Here is a 26,374-nt window from a genome sequence, read left to right on the forward strand (position 1 = left end):
GGAGCCTCTTCTGGAGCCTTCTGACCTGCACCATCTACGTCTAGTGCACAGCTATTGTCAGGGCTTCCCACTTTATTTTTCTCCTGTGTTGTGTCTTCTGTATCCTATATCCCATGCATTCTTTTTCTTTGTTTAGCCCTCATTTTAGTGGAGTACATCTCCAGTAGCTTCCTGAGGAAGGAGAGATAAATGAAAGGGAAATTTTTTGAGCTCTTGAATGTCTGAACACACCTTTATCCTTTTTTTTGGCTGTGTTGGGTCTTCGTTGCTGTGCATGGGCTTTCTCTAGTTGTGGAGAGCGGCGGCTACTCTTCGTTGTGGTATGAGGGCTTCTCATTGCAGTGGCTTCTCTTGTTTCGGAGCACGGGCTCTAGGCCCGCGGGCTTCAGTAGTTGTGGCACACGGGCGTAGTTGCTCCGCGGCATGTGGGATCTTCCCGGACCAGGGCTCAAACCCATGTCCCCTGGATTGGCAGGCGGATTCTTAACCACTGCGCCACCAGGGAAGTCCCCACACCTTTATTCTTTATCCACACTTGATTGGTAGTTTACTAGTCACGTACCGAATTTCAGTTTGAAATAAATTTTCTTTGGAATTTAATAGACCTGCTCCCATGTCTTCTAGCTTTCTTTGTGACCCTTGAGAAATCAAAAGATATGCTGATTCTTGATCCTTTCTAAATGATCTCTTTTTCTCTTTGGAAGGCTAGGATTGTCTTTTTGCCCCCAGTGTGCTGCAATCTCACAATGATGAGCCTTGGGATGAGCCAAGTTGTACCCATTGTGCATGGCACTCAGTGGGACCTCTTCAAGCTGGAAATTCATGACCTTTAGTTTGGGGGAAATTTTCTTGTTTTGTTGGTGATAACTCCTTCCCTAATCCCTGTTGTTGTTGTTTTACAGTTCTTATTTTTTGTATTTTGAACACCCTGTAGTGGTCCTCTAATTTATTTTTTCTTTCATATTTTTCATTTCTTTGTCCTTTTGCTTTTCTTCCCCCTAGGATACTTCCCAACATTTATCTTCCACCTTTTTATTCAATTCTCATTTCTACTATCATATTTTTTTGTCTCTGAATGCTCCTTTTAAAATAGTAGTCTGTTACTGTTTTATGGTTGCAATGGTGTCACACATCTCAGTGTATAAATAAATAAGGTTTTCTCCTCATTGAATGGTTTCTGTTTTCTCTAAGGGCTGCTTTTTTTCCCTTCCCCTGTTTGTTTCCGTCTCCGCGATACCACCTTCCATGTTTGTTTCTGAAATTGTCAAATCCCTAGGTCCTCTACTCAGCTCTTGCTGGCACTCCTAGGTCCCCTCCTTGGCAAAGGACAGGCTTTTTTGGTCTCTGCACTGGTTGAAGTGTATGTTAGCCGCAGAGTCCTTTTCCTCCTTTCAGGTCCCAGAGTGTTTACAACCAGATCTGTACCCTCCAGGTAGGAAGCTGGAGGGTCACCTCTAGTTGAATTTGATCTGCCTTAAAAGAAAGAGCCAAAGATAAAGACACCGGAAATTCCGCAACTAAACTGTCCAACCAAATTACATTAAAGCTAGTCAACACGCCTCCTCACACTCAGAACATCTGGGATATCATCTAAAATATAAGTTGAAATGATTCATATTGAATTTACACTGTGCAGAGAGGGATACCTGCAAGCTCCATTCTTAACGACCCCAATGCTGTGGAGGAGGTTTACCGAGGTTGAGAAGGACCTCCTCCCCCCGCCCCCGCCCCCTTCTCCTTCCAGAGCAGCCGATCCGGCCCCCCGCCGCCAGGGGGAGCCACCGGGAACGGCCGGCGGCTGCGTGGGCAGGGCCTCTCTGGGAGGAGAGGAAGAAACCAGAGAGACGGCAGAGGAAGTTGCTGTGGCTCTGGGAGCTACGGTCTCGAAGCCCTACTGGTGTCTGATCACTGGCCGGAGCCAGAGTCCATTGGCCACGCTGGCTGCGCAAGGAGCCGAGGACTCGCGCGGAGGCAGGATGCTCCTGGCCGGGGATTTCGGCAAGGCGCCGGCGACCCGGGTGAGGCGGCCCTTATGGCCCGGGGCGGGGACACTGGTGGCCCAGTGAGGTGGCACAGACCTCCCAGGGGAGGGTGCCTCGATGAAGTGGCCTTGGCGGCCTGGGGACGCGGTTGCGGTGGCCCGGGGGAGATAACTCTTGCAACTCTGGTGAGGTGGCAAAGACTTCCCGGGGGAGGTGGTCCCAGTGCGGTGGCTCTGGTGATCCCGATGAGATGACACAGGTCATTCTGGGGAGGTGGCCCTGGAGGCCGGGCCTGGAGAGGTGGCAGTGGTGGCCCCAGGGAGGTGGCCCGTTTTAGAACCTCCAGATCCTGACCTCTCAGGAAGGCCCCAGAGGGAGGGGGCTGGGACCTTGTTGTCTTCCAGTGGATGCCCTCTGGGAACCCTGTGTGAGTTCCACCTATCACTTCAGTCTTAATGTGTTTGTCACACCTGATCTCCTTCTAGTGCTGCTCTGAAAATGGTGACCAAAGGAAGAACATCAAGGAGAAAAGTAAGCGGACTCCAGACACCTTAGCACTTTCTACCCAGCCATCTCTCCAAAACTCTGCCCTCAAGGGTCTGCATCGAGAAGGGTCTTAGCCTGTTATCTTTTAGATGAAGCATCTCTTTTTCTCTTTCTGTATTAAATACTGATTATCATCATACACATATTTTTGCCTTTCCGGATGGTAAAATATGGCATGATTTGGAGAAGAGCACTTCCTGTGCCCTACCTAGTGCAGGGACTTTTGTGGTTTCACTCCAGTGCTGCCCTTCATACTAGATTCAGAGTAATTGGGGCCTGCCTGTTACTTCAGTGAAGCATCAACTTATGAAGCATCAGGAATTTCGAGGGGCTAATGATCTAGGAGAGATGACCACCACCTTAGTTGCATTCAGAGGAGTCAAATGATCATTGTTCAGTTGTATTTACCTTCAGTGAATTTGCAGGTAATTGTTGATCTGGGAAGAGCACAACAGATAACTTGGTTCCTGGATCTTGAACTGGATAGGGTAAAGGTCACTATCTCCATTTCCTTCCTAGGACAGGAGCATACACCAGGGGGTGGACATTTGGTATTTTACTTCTATAAGCTAAATGTGGCAAGATTTTGGAAATCAAGGAATCTTGAGGGCCTTTTGAAGTGAAATTTACTGGGAGAGGAAGCGGGAAGCATGGCACAGCTGTTCCATCAGAGGGTTTTTGGTTCTTCTCATCACGGCAAATAGTCTGGGAATGAGTAGTAGTAACAGAAAGGGTGCTTGTGTTACCATATTGGCTTTAGGAGTTAGACTTGCCCTTAACATTGCCTGTTGCTGCAATCTGCCTCAGAAAGAAAGCTCTGAGTACTTCATAGCACTTGACAGTCACAGCTGCCACAAGTTAGCTCCTTTTCCTTAAAGGATTTGAGAGTACCTCATATCATTCAGTTTAACCCTTCCCATTTCCACCTTTGCCCCATTCAGATGCCTGGGAAGTTGATGCCACTGAGCCCTAGATCCTCCTTTGTTGGCTTGGTCAATTTCTTTGCAATTGGAAGTGCTCTTTACAAAAAATAGAGGAAAGGAGAGACATTAACCACCCCCCCCAAATCACCATTGTGTCATTTTGAAGAATGTCATTTGACTAAGAATGTACTATGCTGCATTTAAATGGTTAAATCAAAAGAGTATAATTTTTTGTAAAAAGTGAAGATAGAATTTACTCCCTAAGCTACAGCAAGCTTATCTTCACAAAACATTCCCTCTGCACATAGCCCTGCCTCTGTGTCTGCAGATACATCACACAACTCACATATTTTATATAAGATAAATTTAAAAAGTCGACATTGTGGGCTTCCCCAGTGGCGCAGTGGTTGAGAGTCCACCTGCCGATGCAGGGGACGCAGGTTTGTGCCCCGGTCCGGGAAGATCCCACATGCCGCGGAGCGGCTAGGCCCGTGAGCCATGGCCGCTGAGCCTGCGTGTCCGGAGCCTGTGCTCCGCAACGGGAGAGGCCACAACAGTAAAAGGCCCGCATACCGCAAAAAATATATATATATATCGGTGGAAGAGCCTGGGCCACTTGACCTGTAGTTCGCGGGGTTTTTTGGTTTTTTTGTTTGTTTGTTTTTCTTTTGGCCACACCCCGAGACATGCGGGATCTAAGTTCCCCGACCAGGGATCAAACCAGTGCCCCCTGCAGTGGAAGCATGGTGTCTTAACCACTGGACCGCCAGTGAAGTCCACAACAGTGAGAGGCCTGCATACTGCAAAAAAAAAAAAAAAAAAAAAAAAAGTCAACATTGTGACTCCTGTACTTAATAGTAGATGGAGTCCTGTAGTAATAAGGTTTGATGCAGACCAGCCAATTCTGATCATATCTGAAGGAGAAGAAAATAAGAATATTGTTTTGAAATTCAGGAAACATGGATTTTAGTCCCATTTACAACCTTTGAGTGTAGGCTGGGCAAATGTTAGAATTTATAGTAGGTAAGTTGAGGCATAGAATCTTACTAGTTTCACTTCTACCTACCAGTGAGCTACTCGTTCTCATTGCATGTGAAACTTTTAATTCTTATAAATTGAAGAGAACAAAGGAAAATTTGGGTTTTTTAAGGCCTGGGGGAGGGGAACATACACAGTACTAAATACTGGTATATATTATGTTAATCTCTTGTAGTTACATTTTGCATTTAGGCATATCTTTATCTAGATATTCTTATCTTCATTTTGTCAGAAGTGACTGTTGTTTTTTAATGAGGCTGATTATAACCTCTTGCCTTTCATTGCTGTTTCCTTAAAACTTTATTTTTGAGAAGCAGACTCACAGATATAGAGAACAAACTGGTGGTTACCAGTGGGGAGAGGGAAGCGGGGAGGGGCAATATAGGGGTAGGGGATTTAGAATTACAAACTATTATGTATAAAATAAGCACTGAGTGAAGTAAGTCAGAGAAAGACAAATATCATATGATATTGCTTATGTATGGAACATAAAGAAATGGTACAAACGAACTTATTTACAAAACAGAAATAGACTCACAGATGTAGAAAACTAACTTATGGTTACCAAGGGGGAGGGGGAGGGAGGGATACGTTGGGAGATTGGGATTGACATATACACCATACTATATATAAAATAGATAACTAATAAGGACCTACTGTGTAGCACAGGGAACTCTCTCAGTACTCTGTAATGACCTATATGGGAAAGAATCTAAAAAAGAGTGGATATATGTTTATGTATAACTGATTCACTTTGCTGTACACCTGAAACTAATACAACATTGTAAATCAACTATGCTCCAATAAAAAATTTTTTAAAAAGCTATGAGGATATATTGTACGATGTAGGGAATATAGCCAATGTTTTATAATTACAAATGGAGCATAACCTTTGAAAATTGTGAATCACTATACTGTACACCTGTAACATACAATATTGTATAGCAACTATACTTCAATTAAAAAAAAAAAAAGGAAAACGCTTTATTTTTGGTAAAGAGCCACTTCTACAAGGGCAGCTCCAAGAAAGAACAGAGGTGAAATCCAACTAGCAGAGCTCTCAGGATATTCTGTATTGTTGCCCCAGCTTTATCTCTCATGTACACATCTTGTTTATTTTTTTGTTTTTGTTTGTTTTGTTTTTTAGAAATTGTTGTAGTCCTTGTAACGAAATATATACTAGTACAGTCACGCTTTTAACAAACCATTAATCGTTTGTTTAGAGACAACCAAATCCTACAGGCAAACCTGAAGTAGAGAAATGCACTGTATGTTCAGGTTTATTCTAATGTCTGGTTTCTATGAACTCTACTCTCTTTTTCTCAGGGCCCTTATTTTATAGTATTTATTTTCATTTGGAGTTCACTGGCTATTACTCTGAATTTTTACAGTATCTTGTTTTTTGTTTGTTTTTTAAATTTCTAGGTACAACTCATCTCTAGGGAGATTAAACCCTGTATGTGGAATCATTCAAGTTGTGGACTTACTAGAGTTGAGCGTGGTTCATTTATTTATTTAAAAAAATTTTTTTTAATTTTATTTTTAAAAATTTTAATTTATTTATTTGGTTGCACCAGGTCTTAGTTGCGGCAGGCGGGCACCGTAGTTGCGGCTCACTGGCTCCTTAGCTACGGCATGTGGACTCCTTAGTTGTGGCATGTGAACTCTTAGTTGTGGTGTGCATGTGGGATCTAGTTCCCTGGCTAGGGATCAAACCTGGGGCCCCTGCATTGGGAACACAGAGTCCTAACCACTGCACCACCAGGGAAGTCCCTTGAGCGTGTTTAATATCAGGGAACTTAATGGCTGCACAGTGACATGGAGTTACCATTATAAAGTTTGACCCAAACTTCAGGTTTCCTAAACTTTTCAGGAAGAAGGAAACCATAAGTAACCAAAAGGAGTAGCTTACACATGGAAACACACTTCAAAAGGAAGCAGTTCATCTTAGCACATGGGGGTGGGAGTAGGAGAAGGACATGGCAGCCAGCTGTGGGTCTTTGTCAAGAAACTGCTTTGAGCCTTCAGGTTTCTTGGGTTCAGGGCACATTCAGAAAGCCATGCTGTCACAGATCATCAGCAAAAGTACAGGTAGAGATACTCTGGAAGAGAGGAGCAGTGCTGTTGGTCCACAAATGTAGGACCATGGAAAATAATTTAATTGCCTTTGAAGTGGATTGTTTACTAGAAATTTGTTTTAAGTGTTTTGTTTAAATAAAAATCAGAATTTTTAAATTTATATATTTGAATCTTCCCTCATTCCACAAAGAATTCAAGGTAACTTAAATTGCTTAATTACGTCTTAAATATTCTGGATAGTGGAAGAAGGTATAGACTCCTGCAGAGTGAAAAACTGACTTGTGAACTACAGGAAATGATCGACTTTCAAGCATAGAATAAGGAGTGGACTCTGGGAAATTTCACATACTTGGTGGGATGAGAGCAAAGCTACATAGCGTTCCTGTTTTCACTGGGTATTGTGTGTTCTGCTATAGTACATGTTGCCTCTGCTACCACTCTTCTTAAGAGGGTTCCAAATCACCTGTTTTTGTCATATTAATAAGTCCAATATGAACTGGCCAATTCTAGTTTATTTGCCATGGGAAGAATCTCACTTTAGATTGTACAATTTAGTGGTTGCATTAGCCATTTTGAGTTTTCCTGGTAATGTGTTTTCTCTCGTATTTTTTTTTTTTCTGTTTCTGAAATGGACATCTTTTTTATATCATTAATTTACTTTTATTATTAAAAAAATTTATTTTGGCTGTGTTGGGTCTTTGTTGCTGTGCATGGCCTTTCTCTTGTTGCGGCGAGCGGGGGTTACTCTTCGTTGTGGTGGGCGGGCTTCTCATTGCGGTGGCTTCTCTTGTTGTGGAGCACGGGCTCTAGGCGTGTGGGCTCAGAAGTTGTGGCTCATGGGCTTTGTTGCTCTACAGCATGTGGGATCTTCCTGGACCAGGGCTCGAACCCGTGTCCCCTGCATTGTCAGGCGGACTCTTAACCACTGTGCCACCAGGGAAGTCCCTGAAATGGACATCTTTGTACAATCACTTCTGAAGCTTTTAAAACTCTTTTACTCTTATATCAGGAGGAGTTTTTACTCATTGCTCTCCCTTTCAGCTTTTTTTCATATACTTGAGATCTTTCAATACCTTTTTTGTTTCTTTTTTTTTTTTTAAACATTTTAAAACCAGAGTCCTCCTTTGGTGTTATTCTAGACTATACCATCTGATTCCTCACAAAATTTGAAAATATATTACTAATTTAATAAAAGCTGCATCAGCAGAATCAGATTTGACCTTTTTCCCCTCAGTAATAAAAGATTCTTAAGATACACAGTTGTCTAGAAAAGTTTAGTTCTGTTTGTAACTGCACTGTCATGCCAACATCTATTGCAACCTTAGGGTACTAGGACAGAGTTTAGTAATTTTTCTTTCACTCAGAATTTCCTAAGCTCTTAAGCATTTTATAGTAGTACTTGATCGATAGATTGCTTTATAGCTATTCATTTGGGTATTTGTGTGTGTGTGTGTGTGTGTGTGTGTGTGTGTGCGCGTGCGTACGTGCGTATGTGTATTTATATGCATATATATACCCATATATATATATATAAATATATACAGTCATCCATTGGTATCCATGGGGCATTGGTTCCAGGACCTCTGCGAATATCAAGATCCCTGGATGCTCAAGTCCTTTATATAAAATGGCATAGTATTTGCCCGTAACCTACACATATCCTCTGTGTGCTTTAAATCATCTCTAGGTTACTTAATGCCTAATGCTAATAATAATAATTTTGCATACAATGTAAATGCTATGTAAATAGTTACTGGAGCATGGCAAATTCATTTTGCTTTTTGGAACTTTTTGGATTTATTTTCTTTTTTTTTTTTTTTTTTTTAACTTTTTGGATTTAAAAAACATTTTTTTTTATCTGCAGTCGGTTGAATTCATGGATGTGGAGGGCTGACTGCTTTATATAAATATAAAATATAGTGTGTATGTATATATACATATATTCATTTACACACACTATATTCATTAGGGTATTTTTGTGTATGTGTGTATATATATATACATATACACACAAGTACTATATATACAAAAATGCCATATATAGGTAGTGTTTTCTTTAACTTTTGAAAGTAGATATGTTGCCTTGTATATCTTTTGCATTTCTTTTAACTCCATAGTACTTGGTGGTGTTGAGTAATTGTTATTCTTTAATTTTAGGTGACATAAATATTGCAGCTGTCGTTGGAAACCAACCAGTCTGTGAAAGTACAGATAACGGTGATCTCCCTTCCTATGTGGCGGTATTTATAGAACAGGAAGTTGGAAATGACCTTAAATCTTTAAAGAAACTTGATAAACTCATAGAACAGATGACAGAAAGTAAAATGCAGTTAGAAGAACAGGCAAGTATTAAAACTCACTGAAACAATATCAGTACTATACTCATTATAATATAATGTAAATATAACCATTAATATATAGGCATTTTTGAAAATATAGATTGTGACAGTCTAATCATTTAAAACTGCTTAATAGGTTTTAAGGACCTACAATGTGCTAGGTGTTTTACAAATTATGTAAAAGAAAGTTCCTACTGATAATGATTTATGTCTGACATTTATGTCTGACATTTTCATACAATGACTTTTAATGTGCTTTTAAAAGTAAGTTCTTGGGATACCAAAATGTTACAACACTATCATTCCAATTTTTTTATATATGCACACATAAGGAGAAAACATTAAAATAAGTATAACATTATAATAATGGTTATTTCTGGGTGGTTGGTTAATAAGTGATTTATTTTCTTTTTTTCTTCTTTTATATATTTATTTATTTATTTATTTATTTATTTATTTAGCCTGTGTTGGGTCTTCGTTGCTATGTGCGGGCTTTCTCTAGTTGCAGTGAGCCGGGGCTACTCTTCGTTGCGGTGCTCAGGCTTCTCATTGCGGTGGCTTCTCTTGTTGTGGAGCATGGGCTCTAGGTGCACGGGTTTCAGTAGTTGTGGCACACGGGCTCAGTAGTTGTGGCTCGCGGGCTCTAGAGCTCAGGCTCAGTAGTTGTGGCACACAGGCTTAGTTGCTCCGCGGCATGTGGGATCTTCCTGGACCAGGGCTCAAACCCGTGTCCCCTGCATTGGCAGGCGGATTCTTAACCGCTGTGCCCCCAGGGAAGTCCCACAAGTGATTTCTTTATATCTTTTTGTATTCTCAAGTTTTTTTCTTTTTATAATAAACATATTACCTGAAATAATGTTTTAAAAAATCCAGTGGGGGACTTCCCTGGTGGCGCAAACTTCCCTAAAAATTTCCACCTAACCTGCAAAGGTCTGTGCATGAGCCATGCAAGCACAACTGCCTTGCACCCCAAAACCTTCTACTCAAAGTGTGGGAATTTGTAAGAAATGCAGAATCTCAGTCCCTACTTCAGGCCTATTAAGTCTGAATCTGCACTATAACCAGATCTCTAGGTGATTCCTATGCATCTTCAAGTCTGGGAAGCACTGCCTTAGTACACCATTACACCTGGCATCTCTTTTATTGCACTGATCCCACTGTTGAAGGTTTGCCTACATCTCTCTTCCATACCAGCTGAGCTTAAGGGCAGATGCTGTGTCTAATTTATCTGTCAGACCCTAGCACAGTGCCTGGTATAGAGTGTCTAATCAGTGTTGATTAAATTGAAATTCCTTTATAATATTCCTTTCATATTGTACTGATGCCTGATATTTGTATATGTTTTTCCATCTGCTGTAAGAAAAATTTATTTAATAAATATCATATCTAAAGGCATTACCTGGGTATCATCTTACCAAGTCAATAGTTCCTTCTCAATCTGGGCTTAAATCAGAATCACCTGGGGAACTTTTGCAACTAGTTACCCAGACTTTTAGAATCAGAGCCTCATTTGTTTCTGAAAGAAAATTATTAGTAGATAAAGCAGGTAAATGTTCTTTGGCTGGACCCTCTGAAAGTGCTGAGCTTCATGATGGTAGATCCAAAGATGTTTACTGGGGGCCCTCCCTACACACCTCCACATAGAGCATTTCATGTTGAGGTTTGGTTAGTACAGGATGCAGAAACCCAACGTTTCTTTTGAAGCTTTTAAATGACAATTTTCATTTCTATTAGAACAAACATGCATTTTGAAGGTAACTAATAAAAAAGAGAAAAAAATGAGAATCTTATCTGATTGCTGCTGTTTTTTATTTTTTGTTTGTTTTTGGTATGAGCAGGTACTTACAGTTTCATCAGAAATCCCTAAAAGAATTCAGAGTGCCTTAAAAAGTGCAGAAGAATCAAAGCAATTCCTTAATCACTTTCTGGAGCAAGAAAGCCATCTCTTCAGTTCCATTAACAGCCATCTGCTGACTGCACAGCCCTGGATAGAAGATCTCGGAGCCATGATTAACCAAATCGGAGAGATTGAACGGCATCTTGCTTATCTTAAATGGATTTCACAAATTGAAGAACTCAGGTAAAACAGGCCTCTTTGTTCTCATAATTATTATTTTCCTTTGAGGCTATGTCTTAGAAAGTACCTGCATGCCATTAAATAATTGGGTTAATTAAAGATTATAATAATGTGATTTTACCAGTTACGAAAATAGCATTATGATAATGATTCTTTTCCTTTATTATGAATGAACATAAACTTTTAAGGGAGCTTAATTTGCGTTTGAAAGAAAGTAATCCAAGTAAAAAGTTTTAAGTCCTATAGTTACATTGTGAACACATGATAAAAATGATTATAATGCCAAATTAATAAAACAGCTCATCAGTGTGGTAATACTCCTCTTTTACCTTTTAGAGACGGTCACTTAATGAAATGGATTGCTTTCTCTATAATTTGAATTTTTTTCAGTGGGTATCACCTAAGAAGAGCTACACAGTATTTATTATTAGATGAAAAACAGAGTCCTGCTGCTTTTGAATAGGGAAAAATAAAGAAATACAGTGGACCCCTGAACAACGCAGGGGTTAGGAGCATCAGCTCTCCTCAGATGTCAAATCTGCATACAACTCATAGTCAGCCCTCTGTATCCACGATTCCTCCCTATCCTTAGCTCCACATTCACGGATTCAACCAACCAGGGATTGTGTACTACTGTAGTATTTACTACTGAAAAAAGTCAGTGTATAAGTGGACTCGTGCACTTCAAACCCATGTTCCTCAAGGGTCTATTGTAACTCTTTTTGAATTAAATACATATCACTGGTAGTTGATTGTGAGTGTCTGGTATTGCCTTTCAAACAAGCTATATTAAAATTTCTGCCTACATTGGTAGATTTTTTGGTTTCATGATTTAAATTCTGAAAATAGCTATAAAAGACAAAATCTGGGGACTTCCCTGGTGGCGCAGTGGTTAAGAAGCCACCTGCCAATTCAGGGGACAGGGTTCGTGCCCTAGTCTGGGAAGATCCCACATGCTGCAGAGCAACTAAGTCCCTGTGCCACAACTACTGAGCCTGCGCTCTAGAGCCCACGAGCCACAACTCCTGAGGCCGCGTGCCACAACTACTGAAGCCCGTGCTCCACAACAAGAGAAGCCACCACAATGAGAAGCCCTCGCACTGCAACGAAGAGTAGCCCCCGCTCACCACAACTGGGGAGAAGCCTGCGCGCAGCAATGAAGACCCAACACAGCCAATAAGTAAATAAATAAATGAAAATTTTAAAAAACAAGACAAAATCTGTTAAAAAACTTAGTAAGAATGACTAGGAAAGGAGAAGAACGAAAAATGAGAGAATGAGCGTAGGGGAAGGCCAAAAAGGCTATCAGAAATAGAATAATACACACGAGATTAGTATGATTGTTGAGGCCTGAAGCAGTGATGGTGGAAAACAAAGGCCGCTCGTGGTGGAGGGAGAAGGGAAAGTACTAGTGCATAGCGGAGATGGGCAGGGTGGCAGTACACATTCCTGCGCTTAAGGAGGGTGCTGTGCCCACCCAGCAGCGTAACCGAAGCGTGGCACTCAGCGGGGGATGAGAGTCCCAGCTTACTCTCACCTAGCGAAGTGGCCAGGCCTGGGTAGGATGTACACAGGCTGCCTAGAGGGAGAGCACTTCCGACCCCTGAACTGAGATTAATTATTGAAAAGGTTAAATTTTGTTCCTATTCTGGCTTAAGATATGGAATGTTATTTTCATCAAAAGAAACATTTCAGTTTTAAATGTTTCGTTTTATTTAGCCAATATGCAAAATGGTAGTCATGGGCTGAATGAATCCTGAAGATAGGTTGTATTTGGCTTCTTTTAAAGAATTTGATTAACTGGTTTGATTTTACATGGAAATCTTGGTTTCTGGATTCTCTTGAAAAATTTTAAGATTTGGCTACATTGGACCTACACTCCAGTGTGGCAGCACTTGGCTGGAGCCTTAGGATGGGGTATGTGCTTTTTAGCTTGTCCTAGTCCCCGCCCACTTTGCTTTTTTCATTTACTGTGCCCATCAGGCCTTGCCAGGCATTTGAGTTAGCTACCCTTGCTGTAGAGCTTACCTTAAATTTTGTCTGCAACTTGGCTAACAGTAACTTGAAAGGACTAGACTCTGAGGTGCTACCTCCCTAAGTTTCCTATAATCCAGTTTAGCTGGGCAAAGTAGGTAAAAATTGAAGTCTACCATATTTGACCTTACCAGATGCCACCCACATTCTCCCCTTTGGATTAAGATATGACAGACTTCTGTCAAAGACAGATTTATTAGAAATGAGTGGTGCCTGAGGGAACGTGACAAAGGAAAATTCTGTTACCTTGGGAGGGGTGGGAAGGGACAGGTGGAGGGAGGTATCCTGAACACAGGCCACTGTTCTTAGAAGGATGCTGAATTTGAGGACTCCAGGCTCCCAGAGACTTGCGTATCAGGTAAAAAAGCCACTACAAGGTGGCGCTTCCTTCTTTCTTGGATGTAGCTTTATATAAAGCAGGAGGAAACAGCCGTTTTTCCATGTTTGGAATTATTGTGAACAAACTGTCTTTACAGTTTGTTTTGCCTTGTTTTGCAGTGATAACATTCAGCAATATCTGATGACCAATAATGTCCCAGAGGCAGCTTCTACTCTGGCCTCTATGGCAGAACTTGACATCAAGCTTCAGGAATCATCCTGTACTCATCTTCTTGGTTTCATGAGAGCCACTGTTAAATTCTGGCATAAAATTCTCAAGGACAAGCTTACAAGGCAAGAAATTTATCCATATTTCATGGTAATTGCTTTCAGATGGATATTTGGTGCTCACGGTATTTTACTGTAATACTTGTGTCACTTTTCTGTTACAGTGACTTTGAGGAAATTTTAGCACAGCTTCATTGGCCATTCATCGCACCCCCTCAGTCTCAGACTGTTGGCATAAGTCGACCAGCCAGTGCCCCTGAGATATACAGTAACTTGGAGACACTATTTTGTCAGCTCCTGAAACTACAAACCTCGTATCTTTGTTGGAGTTAAAACTCACTAAAATTTCTTTTTTCTAGAGTGGATTTGTGGCCAGAGAGTAAAGTGACCAGAGAGTAAAGCTTTCTGAAAGTGGCCAGGGAGTAGTGGGTTTGGACTTGATCTATGTATGCCCATGGACTGTTCTCCTTCCACATAAATTGCATGTGGGTGGGACGGCTTTGAGGAGTTCTGAAATGCATGACTGTACAAGTTTGCATCACATATAGGTCTCATGGGACAATCAAAAAAATGCGCAATGGGAAGAAACCTTATTAACGTAGTACTAATTTAATAGCACGATTACTTGAATATGTTTCCTTATTACTTATTATTCTTTATTTTAGGAAAGAGATTAATTCTAATAACATTTTTCATGTATTTTACTGAAGTCATATGTAAAGTTAGACTACATATTATCCGTATTATAATTAATTTTACTTAGTATCATATATGTCTCGGAAAAATGTGTGTATACATACATATACGTGTGTGTGTATATACATACACATACGTGTGTGTATATACACACATATACATATGCTTTTCTTTTTCCTTGACTTGACTATGTCAGAGATGAATTACTTACTGAGACAAAACAACTTCCAGAAAAATACTCTCTTCCTGCATCCCCTACTGTCATCCTGCCCATCCAGATTATGCTGACTCCCCTTCAAAAGAGGTTCAGGTATCACTTCAGAGGGAACCGACAAACTAATGTTATAAGCAAGGTGTGCTTTGCCAATTCTTGCCCTTGGTTTTTATTAATAGCAAATGTTAAGGCTTTCTGTACTTCTGCTGGTTTGAGTTAAAATCTGATTCTATTCACATTTCTGTTTTTCTCTGAAGAGTTAAATTCCTGTTTTGTCACTACCCTTTATAGATATATTTTGGGACTTGTGTTGATTTGTTATAGGCATCAGCTCACTCACTAGCACATCATCTGACCAGTCTCTGAAGTTTCCCCTGGGGTGTGCTGTAGCATTTGCTGTGGCACTTTTTACAACTGGATCTACATGTGTTCCACTGTGCAGATTGCTCCTTCAGGTTTATAAATATATCAGAAAGAAAAGTGAGAATCAAAAGATAGTAGAGCATTAGTTTTTGAGTAGAAGTGCTGATGCTAAAATGATTTGTAGCTGTGTAAGACAGAGTATGGGGATAAGTGACAGGAATGGCTTTGAGGAAATTATCACCAACATTTTAGTTGAGGGACTATACCCATGTGTACTGGGCATACTGTTGAGATTTTTTTCTTTAATTTGATCAGAAAAACAATCACTGACAACTGTTTTCAATGAAATTTGATTGAATTTGTTGAGAATTATAACCTTGGGGGTTGCTAGGGGGTGGATACTATTCTTGAGTCTTGCTACATCTAATGCAGTGCAAGTAGCAGAGGGATTCGGTAATTGTTTTTTTTTTTTTTGTAATAGGGTCATGTTTTATTTTTAAAATATATATTCTTAATTTCTCAGTGTTTTGAAGTAAATGTTATTAAATGCCAGATTACACCAGGCATTGTATGTGTCATCCATAAATGAGTTTATAGGCTTTATAGACTATTAAAGGAATCAAGGGATAGGCAGTTACATCTGTATAGGAAGGGAGTAGAGTGACAATGGATTTCTGGTTCTTAAATTCAGCTTGTTCTTTTGTACTTCATGGGTCTCCTCCTTTTTTGGATGGGATGTTGGTGGAAAGAAAAGTAGAACCTATTAGTAAGTGTAAGTGAGACAAAACAATAAACCTAAACTGTAGAGAGGCAGTGATCACTTGAAGTAAGAAAATTGTGAGTTATATTGTTGCTTCCTGAAGTGTGGTTCCAGTGGTCCTAGTACTATGACATCAAGCCTGAACTATGCAGCCCCCGAGAGTAGCTACTGCCCCTTTTTCATTTCTGTATTCCCAGCATCTAGCACACAGCAGGGTTTTACCTTTCAGTAAATGTTTTAGAATTCCTGCCCAGCAAAACTTGGAAGGTTTATAGAATCATCTCTAGGGACAGTTTAAAAAGCTGCATACTTATATTACTCTTCTATAATTATACCTGTTTTAAAGCATTTGTATTTCTTGTAATGCAGACCAGCCAATTTTTTTTTTCCTAATTTAGGTTTTGAAAAAAAGAACAAAACAGAAGACGGTCATGTTTAAAAATTATTTTGGAATGTTACTTCAAAAATATATATAATATTTATACTTTACATATTTCTAAAGTACTAGGTTTTAAATATTTATGGCATTGTAAATTTATGAGTTTACTGACATAAGCCACATTATTGAAATTTATTGGGAGTACATTGGGAAACATTTGATTATTAAGCCTTGCATGAATTTTAAGTTCAGAGTAGAAATTGTGCTCTTACATATAGGAATTTTCAACTAATTTTTGTAAGTACTGTGTGTCTACAATTAAATAGAGACATTTAACTGAAACTTTCCAGTTGGAATGACTTAAGAATTCAAACTGTTTACCTCCTTCCTTAGCCCGAATGGTACTTGGCTCAGGTACTTATGTGGATTGGGAACCACACTCAGTTTCTGGATGAGAAGATTCAGCCAATATTAGACAAAGTAGGCTCTTCGGTAAATGCAAGGGTAAGAGACTTTGTCCAAAGCATTTCCGTTTTAGAGTTGTAGGTGTCCATGAATAACCTGTCATTTTCATTACCTTATGCTTATGTATATTTTTGTAGCTTGAATTTTCTCGGGGCCTTATGATGCTGGTTCTTGAAAAGTTAGCTGCTGATATTCCTTGTCTGCTCTATGATGACAGTCTCTTCTGTCATTTGGTGGATGAGGTGCTTTTGTTTGAAAGAGAACTACACAGCGTTCATGGCTATCCCAGCACTTTTGCTAATTGTATGCATATTCTGTCAGAAGAGACCTGTTTTCAGAGATGGTTGACTGTGGAGAGAAAATGTAAGTGCTCACGTGGCTGTGGGGTGGGGAGAGATGCCTCTTTTTGCGTATATAAATTTTCTCCAGTTCTGGGTAGAAACTAGAGCCATCTATATTTTTCTTGGTTAGGGTTTACCAAGTTGCCTTCAGAGATCATCTTATTTTCTTTTCTTCCCATCAAGCTTCAGTTTTTCCCAGAATTGCACTCTACAGGTTTCTAGGGTAGAATATTCAAGCCAGTACAGTATATAGTTAACTGTTTTATAGATTTTACGTATAGTATTTCTGTTCTTGCTGGAATCATATTGGATGTGGCTTGTCTAGTGAGTGTAACTATTTTGAAGATTTGGGGTAGGTACGGCAGGGAGAAGTAAAATATCTTATTTAACCCTAGAATAGAGCACGTTAAATATAGTACAACTAGTAGGAGGTTATAGATTTATTTTTTCATGAAAAGTTACCATTCCTAAGAGATTATGAGTTGAAAGATTAGGAATTTGTAATGTAACAATCTGTAACTAGTTGTTTGACATAATCCTTTTTCCTGCTTATCAGTTGCTCTTCAAAAAATGGACTCAATGCTCTCGTCAGAAGCTGCCTGGATATCCCAATATAAGGATATCACTGATGTGGATGAGATGAAAGTTCCAGACTGTGCAGAGACGTTTATGACACTACTCTTGGTTATAACTGGTAAGTATAGTCTTTTAAGATACAACTTTGTTTTTTTTTTAAAGTACTGACTCTTAACAGACTTGTGGTTGCCAAGGGGTGTGGGGGGGGGGATGGATTCCATTATGTGATAAACCATAATGGAAAAGAATATGAAAAAGAATGTATATATGTATAACTGAGTCACTTTGCTGTATAACAGAAATTAAATACAACGTTGTAAATCAACTATACTTCAATACATAAAATTTTAAAAAGTAAATGAAAGTACTGATTCTTCACATGGTACTTTTCAGGTAGTTTGACAAAATATATAGTGGTTATTGTAATACCTTCAAATGCAGTTTCTATTTTGGCAGAACTCTAGCACAGCATTCCAGCTTTTAGATTTTTAGTAATCTAAATAAGATCTTAAACATTAGTTTCCGTGAGGGAAAAATTCCTGAATCGTTACATAAAAACAAATAAGAATTTAATTTTATTACCTGAAATCTCTTGCCTTTCAACTTTTTGAGTGTCTTCAGTAAATGGTGATTGACCTAAATTTTATATATTATTTTCTTCACCTCGATATATCAAAGATTGTAGAACAGTAAAATAATAAAGTAACTTTAGGGATTGGAATAGTAATAGGACCTCTTCTTATGGTGCAAGAATGTTCTGGCTGGAGGGTGGCCCAGCTGCCTCTAGCCCTGGTTGGTCTGCAGCCATCCACGTTGCCCCAGGGCACTGCAGGCCTGCTGGTTCTCCAGATGCCACTGAGCCCTCACTGCCGTTATCCTCCAGTGTCTTGTCCATTGCTTGGGCCTGTCTAGTAACCTGAAGAGGTGTCATTCCAGGCCAGTCAGTAAATTCTATATTCTAACTGTAAGAAAGATATGAAAAACACTAAAATACAAAAAAATTTAGCAAAACTGATTAAAAAAAATTTTATTATGGAAATTTTCTAATATATATAAAAGTAGCATAACGAACCCTCAGGTATCTGTTACTAAGGTTTAAAACTATCACTTTTCTATTATGTGTTTTTCTCCCCCCAAAATCCAGATTTTTTTCCCCTGAAGTATTTTAGAGAACATTTCAGACATCTTAGCATTTCACCTATAAATCCTTAACTGTGTATCTCTTTTAACCTATCCTAGTTCCTCCTTCCTTTTTAAAAAATGTTATTTATTTGTTGAAGAAATAGAATAGTTTTGGTATATAACTTTCTCATATGCCTTTTTAAAATATTGAGGCATAACTTTTTAAATTGCAGTATAGTTAATTTACAATGTGTTAGAAGCATAACTCATATACAGTGAAATGCATAGATCTTTAGTGTACAGATCAATGAGTTTTGACAAATACCAATACTTGGGAAACCCACGTACTTAGAGAGTTTAGAAATGGATCCATACTTGAATGGTCGATCGATTTTTGACAAAGGCACCAAAGCCAGTCAGTAGGAAAAACCTATAACTATGTCATGGATGGTACCATAAACCTTCATATGTCTTGTTAACTTTCTCCACAGACAGATATAAAAATCTTCCCACAGCTTCCAGAAAGCTGCAGTTCCTGGAGTTACAGAAGGACTTAGTAGATGATTTTAGGATACGATTAACTCAGGTGATGAAAGAAGAGACTAGAGCTTCCCTTGGCTTTCGATATTGTGCAATTCTTAATGCCGTGAACTATATCTCAACAGTACTAGCAGATTGGGCTGACAATGTTGTAAGTTAATCTTTTATATTAAGTAATATATTAGTAACTTCAACAGTTTTACCTTTTGAAATGTTGAATCTGTAGCAAGCAAATGTTGAATCTGTAGCAAGCAAAATATATTAAGTAATATATTAGTAACTTCAACAGTTTTGCCTTTTGAAATGTTGAATCTGTAGCAAGCAAGTTAGGCAGAATCACAGTTGGGCCAAACTTAGGAGGTGTGATTAAAGTACATATTTTTCTCATTCAAGTCTCAAACGGTTAAATAATCCTGATATTTTAATCACTGGAGAAGCCATCTTTTCGTGAAATTGTTGTTTATAAAATGAACCATTTTCCTTTTTTAGACTTTGAACTTGGTAAATGTCATGAATAGTAATTGCCATCTCGCGAAAAGCTAAGATTGCATAATGGTGTCAAAATCAATAAAGTTCAAGACTTTAAGGAAAATAAAAGAATAACATTGATACCTTTTTAGTGCCTTCGAAACATAAATTATGAAGTCATAAAAATAGAAACATTTTTTAACCTAAGTATTTCATACATTAAAAAATTATTTAATATTTTGTTTATTTTCAAACATATTCAAGAGTGAATAGAATGGTAAAACGAACTCCCATGTGCCTATCACCCAGCTTTTTTTTTTTTTTTTTAAATTTGGCTGTGCCACGTGGCATATGGGATCTTAGTTCCCCAACCAGGGATTGAACCCGCACCCATCCTGCATTGGAAGTGTGGACTGGACTACCAGGGAAGTTCTCACCCAGCTTCTTTTACCAACTGTGTTTCATTTAAACCTTTGCTCTACCCCCATGTGTGATTATTTTGAAGTAGATCTCAGATACATTTCATGGTAAGTATTTTCATATGTATCTCTAAAAGATAAGAACACCTTTTTTAAAAACACAATACCAGGGGACTTCCCTGGTTGTCCAGTGGGCAAAGAATCCGCCTTCCAGTGCAGGGGACGCAGGTTCAATCCTTGGTCGGGGAACTAAGATCCTGCATGCCGCGGGGCAACAAAGCCCGCGTGCCACAACTATTGAGCTTGCATGCCTCAATGAGAGAGCCCGCACGCCGCAACTAGAGAGAAAAAACCCGCACGCCACAACTAGAGAGGAGCCCGCGTGCTGCAATGAAAGATCCCGCATGCCCCAACTAAGACCTGATGTAGCCAAAATAAATAAATAAATAAATATTTAAAAAAAAATACTGTTATCACATCCAAAAAAATTAACTAATTTCTTACCCTGGAAGGTATATTTTAAATAAATCTAAAAATCAAACCCTGGATTTAGTAACAAGTACTGTGAAAGGCCTTTTACCTCCAAGGATTTTACTTATCCTTCCTTTCTCCATGCAGAGTCCATGTGTTGGCAGATTTGATCTGCCTAAATATAATTATTAACTAGTACTTTAGTTTTACTCTTTTTATTAATCCAAGGAATATATTGGTGATCACGGCTTTTGGTAACCAGATTTTCTAATATGTACTTCCAACTAAAAGTGAAGAAACTTAATTAGTCTTTATAGCCTTAACATAAATAAATTCCTTTAGCTGTTTTAGATATTAAAATGATTGCAGAGGGCCTCCAAGACCTCCTTTTTTTTTTTTTTTTTGCAGTACGCGGGCCTCTCACTGTTGTGGCCTCTCCCATTGCGGAGCACAGGCTCCAGACGCGCAGACTCAGCGGCCATGGCTCACGGGCCTAGCCGCTCTGTGGCATGTGGGATCTTCCCGGACTGGGGCACGAACCCGTGTCCCCTGCATCGGCAGGCGGACTCTCAACCACTGCGCCACCAGGGAAGCCCCAAATCCTCCTTCTTGGACAGGGTGTCCTCAGGTTAGGAATCACTGTTCTAAGATCATATGTGTGGATACAAAAATCCAGCAAGGCCCATGAAGTACATTTCATGGCAGAAAGCATTAACACAGGATTAAGATGACCATAAAACAGTAAAATATACATTTAATGGTGAAAAAACTATACTGAGCATAATGAATATGAAGACACATTATAAATATAAGTATTATGTATATAATTGTGTCATTAAATGAAAGTAGGAAAATAAAACAACTATAATTTTAACTTAAAAACATCCCTTTTAAAATGTGATAAAGTGGGAACTGAATAATTAGAGTTAAATAATTAGAAAGACTGATTAACTGGAGATTGGTGGTAAGTCCGCAGTATACTAAGGGAAACACAATTTTTGAGTGTGTCCAGCTGAGTCACAAATATGAACGAAGGTAAATTAAAATTTCTATACATTGTCAAATCTTAATGTAATAAAACAAAAAATAAAAGCAGAAATGAAATATAGCCACACACAGGCATTTAAAATATTCAATGCCTGAGTTAGAAAGTCTAGAAAACATGACAAGAATGTATTTTAAATTATGAATTTATGATAAAAAATTATATACTGCTAGCACATTATATAGAAGATATTTTCCTTTACTGTGAAAGAAAAAACAAAATGAAAAAGTCTTTATCAGGGTAATAAGCCAAAAAAAATAGGAAACAAAAATAAATATACTAATAACAGATACAAACAAGATAAATATCTAATAAACACAATCATAGTTTATTCTAATCTGGACTCTTTGGTTGGGACTTTGTAATTATTTAAAGCCTTTTCTACAAAAATGTTAACTGAAATACATGTGCATATCATTCTGCTGAGCAAGGAAAATAATCATTTCATAAAATGAATATAAGTGGAGTGTAATGATGAATGCAGTATCTTTATAAAGTCACCTAATCAGAATACATTCACTCATTATGTACTTTTATGTGTCACGTTCCTAATTTTAGTGAGTGCTTTTATTCATTCACTCCACCACAGCGCTCCATTTGCTGCTAAGCTTTTTCGTGAAACAAATTGTCATTCTTGATTCTTATGCCAGTGATTTTAATAAGAGACTCATTCAGGACCACATGTTTAGTTAGCTTCAATGAAATATTTGTGGAACATCATTAACTACTTTACTCAGTGCCATAGTCTGTTAACAAAGATGAATTGGCCATCATCCCTAGCCCTAGAAAATTTATAATCTGATACTGAATTAACTGGGTCCTTCTGTCAAGAGAGAAATAACCAAATTTTAGAGTTGACTCTTCAAGTCATGAATGAATTTTGTGTTTGGTATGTTACTATGGTACAAATTCTGTTTAACATCAAAAATCATTTACGGCTTCCCTGGTGGCGCAGTGGTTAAAAATCCGCCTGCCAATGCAGGGGACACGGGTTCAATCCCTGGTCTTGGAAGATCCCACATGCCGCGGAGCAACTAAGCCTGTATGCCACAACTACTGAGCCTGAGCTCTAGAGCCCGCAAGCCACAACTACTGAGCCCACGTGCCACAAATACTGAAGCCTGTGCGCCTAGAGCCCATGCTCCACAACAAGAGAAGCCACGACTGTGAGAAACCCGCGCACGCAATGAAGAGTAGCCCCTGCTCACCGCAACTAGAGAAAGCCCGCACACAGCAACGAAGACCCAACACAGGCAAAAATAATTAATTAAAAAATCATTTAATCACATTCACAGTCCTTCAGCCTGTGAATGCTCTAAATGAAAATCATGTAAGCTCTTGTATTACACAGAAAAAAGTAGAGTTCACCTTCCATTCATTTACATTCTCCACTAACAGCTGTCTGTCCATTGCCAGACTGTGCTAAGCCTGACATAACCCAGCCATTCGGAATTAGGAATGTTTCAGTCATAGGTGACAGAAACCCAGATTCATGCTGGCCTAAGTAGGGGAGTGGGGTGGCGTGAGGTGAGGAATTTGTGTAACTCAAAGGATTAGGCACGGCTGCTCTAAAGTTGTTCATTCCTGGCTTCACTCGTAGGTCGGCTCTGGTAAGTATGACCACGGGTGGCTCCAGGCTTCCACGGTCCATGAACAGGCTCAAAAGGACACTGCCACTTCCCTGCCAGCTTCAGCAGAAATGCCAAGATGGCCTCTCACATGTCATCCCTGAACAATCCCTAGTAGCCATGCCCAGTCTCCTATTAATAGACATTTAGGTTTTTAACGTTTTGCTAATTACCCACAGTGTTGTTTTCCTGTAGGGTACAAAGAATAATACTAATTCTACCTAAAATAATACTGTACAAAAATGACATTTTAATTCTCTTAACTCATATCTTCTAGGTTTACTACAGCTCTCAATCTGTGTCTAGAAAAACATGAGCACTTAAAGAAGGTAGCCGTTAGGGGAATGCAAATCAAAACCACAATGGGATGCCACTTCATACAAACTAGGATGGCTGTAATAAAAAAGACACAGTAACAGTTATTAGCATGACGTGGAGAAATCTGAACCCTCACTCACCACTGATGGGAATGTAAAATGGTACAGTTGCTGTGGAAATAGTCTGGCAGTTCCTCAAAAGGTTAAACATAGATTTACTATAGGATCCTGCAATTCTACTCCTAGGTATATATCCAAGAGAAATGAAAACGTATGTTTGTGCAGAAACTGTACACAAATGTTCACAGCAGTATTATTCATAAAAGTGTAAACAACCCAAATGTCCGTCAACTAATGAATGGGTAAATATAATGGAATATCATTTGGCTATAAAAAGAAATGAAATACTGATATATATTACAACATCGTTGAACCTTGAAAACATTATACTAAGTGAAAGAAGCTAGTCACAAAGAACCATAGGTTGTATGAATCCATTTATATGAAGTGTCCAGAACAGGCAGGTCTAGAGACAGAAAGGAGATTCGTGGTTGCCCAGGAACAAGGTGGGGGTGGGGTGGGGAACCACTAGGAGGGGGTTGGGGGATGATGGCAGAGAGTGTGAGATTTCTTTGTAGGGTAATGAAAGCGTTCTAAAATTGTGGTGACAGATGCACAACTCTGAATGTACTAAAAGCCACTGAACTGTATACTTTATTTTTTTTAATTAATTTATTTATTTATGGCTGTGTTGGGTCTTCACTGCTGCACATGGGCTCTCTCTAGTTGTGGCGAGTGGGGGCTTCTCATTGAGGTTGCTTCTGTTGTTGCAGAGCATGAGCTCTAGGCACGCCAGCTTCAGTAATTGTGGCATGTGGGCTCAGTAGTTGTGGCTCATGGGCTCTAGAGCTCAGGATCAGTAGTTGTGGCGCACGGGCTTCGTTGCTCCGTTGTAATGTGGGATCTTCCTTGACCAGGGCTCGAACCTGTGTCCCCTGTGTTGGCAGGTGGATTCTCATCCACTGCTCCACCAGGGAAGTCCCCAAACTGTATACTTTAAATGGGTGAATTGTACGGTACATGAGTTACATCTCAAGCTGTTAAAAAAAGAAAGGTATCTTAAACATGTTAACATATTTTTGCTTTCAGTTCTTTCTACAACTTCAACAGGCAGCATTGGAAGTCTTTGCAGAGAATAACACTCTCAGTAAATTGCAGCTGGGGCAACTGGCCTCTATGGAGAGCTCTGTCTTTGATGACATGATTAACCTGTTAGAGCGTTTAAAGCATGACATGCTGACCCGGCAAGTAGACCATGTTTTTAGAGAAGTTAAAGATGCTGCAAAATTGTATAAAAAAGAAAGGTAAGTCCTCTGTACTTTCTTATAAGTCAGCTCTCGACTCCAGTTTGATAGAAGTTAAAAGGTGACATGCAGTCAGATTTCCAAAGTGTCTAGATAGCACAGAGCTTGGCCTTTTGCACTCCAGACTTTTAACTGTTTCTAAAATATATTCAGACATTCTTAATCAGAATAAACTGATCATAACTTAACCTTCAGATGTGTAAGTCCAGCGAGCTGGTGTCTGGCATGGGGCCGAATGCCTAGCCTGTCACCCATTGACAAAGCAAGGTGCTGCTGTAGTACCTGTGCATGCCTGTGCTATCGTTTAGTCCACTCTCATGATTCCTGTGACATCTGTTACCTCCCAGACGGTGAGCTCCTTGAGCGCAGGCAATGTCTGTCCTAGCAGTCCTGTCACACAGAGGACTTGTTATCAGTTTGGAAGTGTTATTAGTCCCTGTTGTTTTGCTGAAAATTAGAGTGTAAAATTAGCTGATGTCTTAAATGTAAATGCGTTTTACATTTTAACTCTTATATCAGTAAGTCATATTAAAATTGGGGATTTAAAAAACTTATCATCCTCATTAAGTAGAGTATTTCATTGAGAACTACAATATAAACATAGGTACAGGGAATTCCCTGACGGCCCAGTGGTTAGGACTAAGCACTTTCACTGCCAGGGCTTGGGTTCAGTCCCTGGTCAGAGAACTAAGATCCCACAAGCTGTGTGGCGTGGCCAAAAAATAAAATTAAATAAATAAGCAAACAAACGTAAGTACATTTATTTTCTGAAAGAGTTTTTAATGTTGGGCTGTACATTTTTTCTTAACCAAAATGCCCCAGGACAGTGCACTTCCCCACATTTAAAATGATTTGTTAAATCTTTAAAAATACAGAGAGATGAAAAATTTCATAATAAAAATTAATGTGCTTCAGGCAGTGCTGTTTCTGTTTTTTTCCAGGTGGTTGTCCTTGCCATCGCAGTCAGAGCAGGCAGTGATGTCCCTGTCCAGTTCGGCTTGCCCCTTACTGCTTACTTTACGAGACCGTTTACTGCAATTGGAGCAGCAGCTCTGCTTCTCCTTATTTAAAATCTTCTGGCAAATGCTTGTAGAGAAGCTGGACATATACATCTACCAAGAAGTAAGTAAGAGTAGACTGTATGTTGGGCTGTGATGATAGAGGCAACTGCTATATGAATTGTCCTTTTTTTCAGATAATTCTTGCCAATCACTTCAATGAAGGAGGAGCAGCTCAGCTGCACTTCGATATGACTCGGAATCTTTTCCCTTTGTTTTCCCACTATTGCAAGAGGCCAGAAAATTATTTTAAACAGTAAGTGCAATATTTAACAATTAATTTTGATGTATCAAATTGTTAGAGGAAGTTGATTCGTTTTTTTAACAGCTTTAGGGTTCCAGTGATGTTAAATATATACTGCATCAGTTAACAGTTTAAAGTATTCATTATGTACCAGTAATACAAGATGTGACCCATGACCCCAAAAACTTGAGCAGAACTGGATACAAATGATATGTTGGGCTTTGTTTTCTAATATTTGGTGTAATGCTACTATGTGCTTATTACTGGGAAATAAATAGAA

The 26,374-nt window shown here is 39.2% G+C and overlaps 2 protein-coding genes across 8 annotated transcripts in view; one reads left to right on the forward strand and one right to left on the reverse strand.

Moving 5' to 3' along the window:
* PUS7 (pseudouridine synthase 7) overlaps window positions 1–26,374 on the reverse strand; it is a 107,636-nt gene that overhangs the window by 60,493 nt on the left and 20,769 nt on the right. Inside the window, exon 5 of one of the 7 annotated variants that reach the window (XM_032642775.1) lies at window positions 19,304–19,322. The exons of 2 other annotated variants lie outside the window; for them this stretch is intronic. Coding sequence is in view for 1 of the 5 variants with exons in the window: in XM_032642777.1 (XP_032498668.1) it covers window positions 26,007–26,073 (67 nt within the window). In the remaining 4 variants the exon portion in view is untranslated. Of the gene's footprint in view, window positions 1–19,303; window positions 19,323–25,208; window positions 26,074–26,374 lie in introns of those variants that run through there. 4 more of the 7 variants (XM_032642774.1, XM_032642772.1, XM_032642776.1 and 1 more) reach the window with 4 other exon arrangements.
* On the forward strand, window positions 1,848–25,980 carry RINT1 (RAD50 interactor 1). The gene is made up of 13 exons (XM_032642778.1): window positions 1,848–2,018; window positions 2,468–2,513; window positions 8,726–8,910; window positions 10,746–10,987; window positions 13,517–13,690; window positions 13,789–13,938; window positions 14,517–14,673; window positions 16,430–16,540; window positions 16,639–16,864; window positions 17,399–17,536; window positions 19,032–19,231; window positions 24,578–24,792; window positions 25,734–25,980. Exons 1-13 carry the CDS (start codon window positions 1,977–1,979, stop codon window positions 25,945–25,947), a joined length of 2,100 nt encoding a protein of 699 aa, XP_032498669.1. The 5' UTR covers window positions 1,848–1,976; the 3' UTR covers window positions 25,948–25,980.

This window comes from Phocoena sinus, chromosome 9 (assembly GCF_008692025.1).
Source record: "Phocoena sinus isolate mPhoSin1 chromosome 9, mPhoSin1.pri, whole genome shotgun sequence".
NCBI classification, from domain to species: domain Eukaryota; kingdom Metazoa; phylum Chordata; class Mammalia; order Artiodactyla; family Phocoenidae; genus Phocoena; species Phocoena sinus.

Coding starts and splice junctions, on each gene's coding strand:
- RINT1 (XM_032642778.1), top strand. CDS start 1,977: ATGCTCCTGGCCGGGGATTTCGGCAAGGCGCCGGCGACCCGG. Junction 10,988..13,516: donor TCACAAATTGAAGAACTCAG/GTAAAACAGGCC, acceptor CTTGTTTTGCAG/TGATAACATTCAGCAATATC. Junction 14,674..16,429: donor AAACTAATGTTATAAGCAAG/GTGTGCTTTGCC, acceptor CTCCTTCCTTAG/CCCGAATGGTACTTGGCTCA.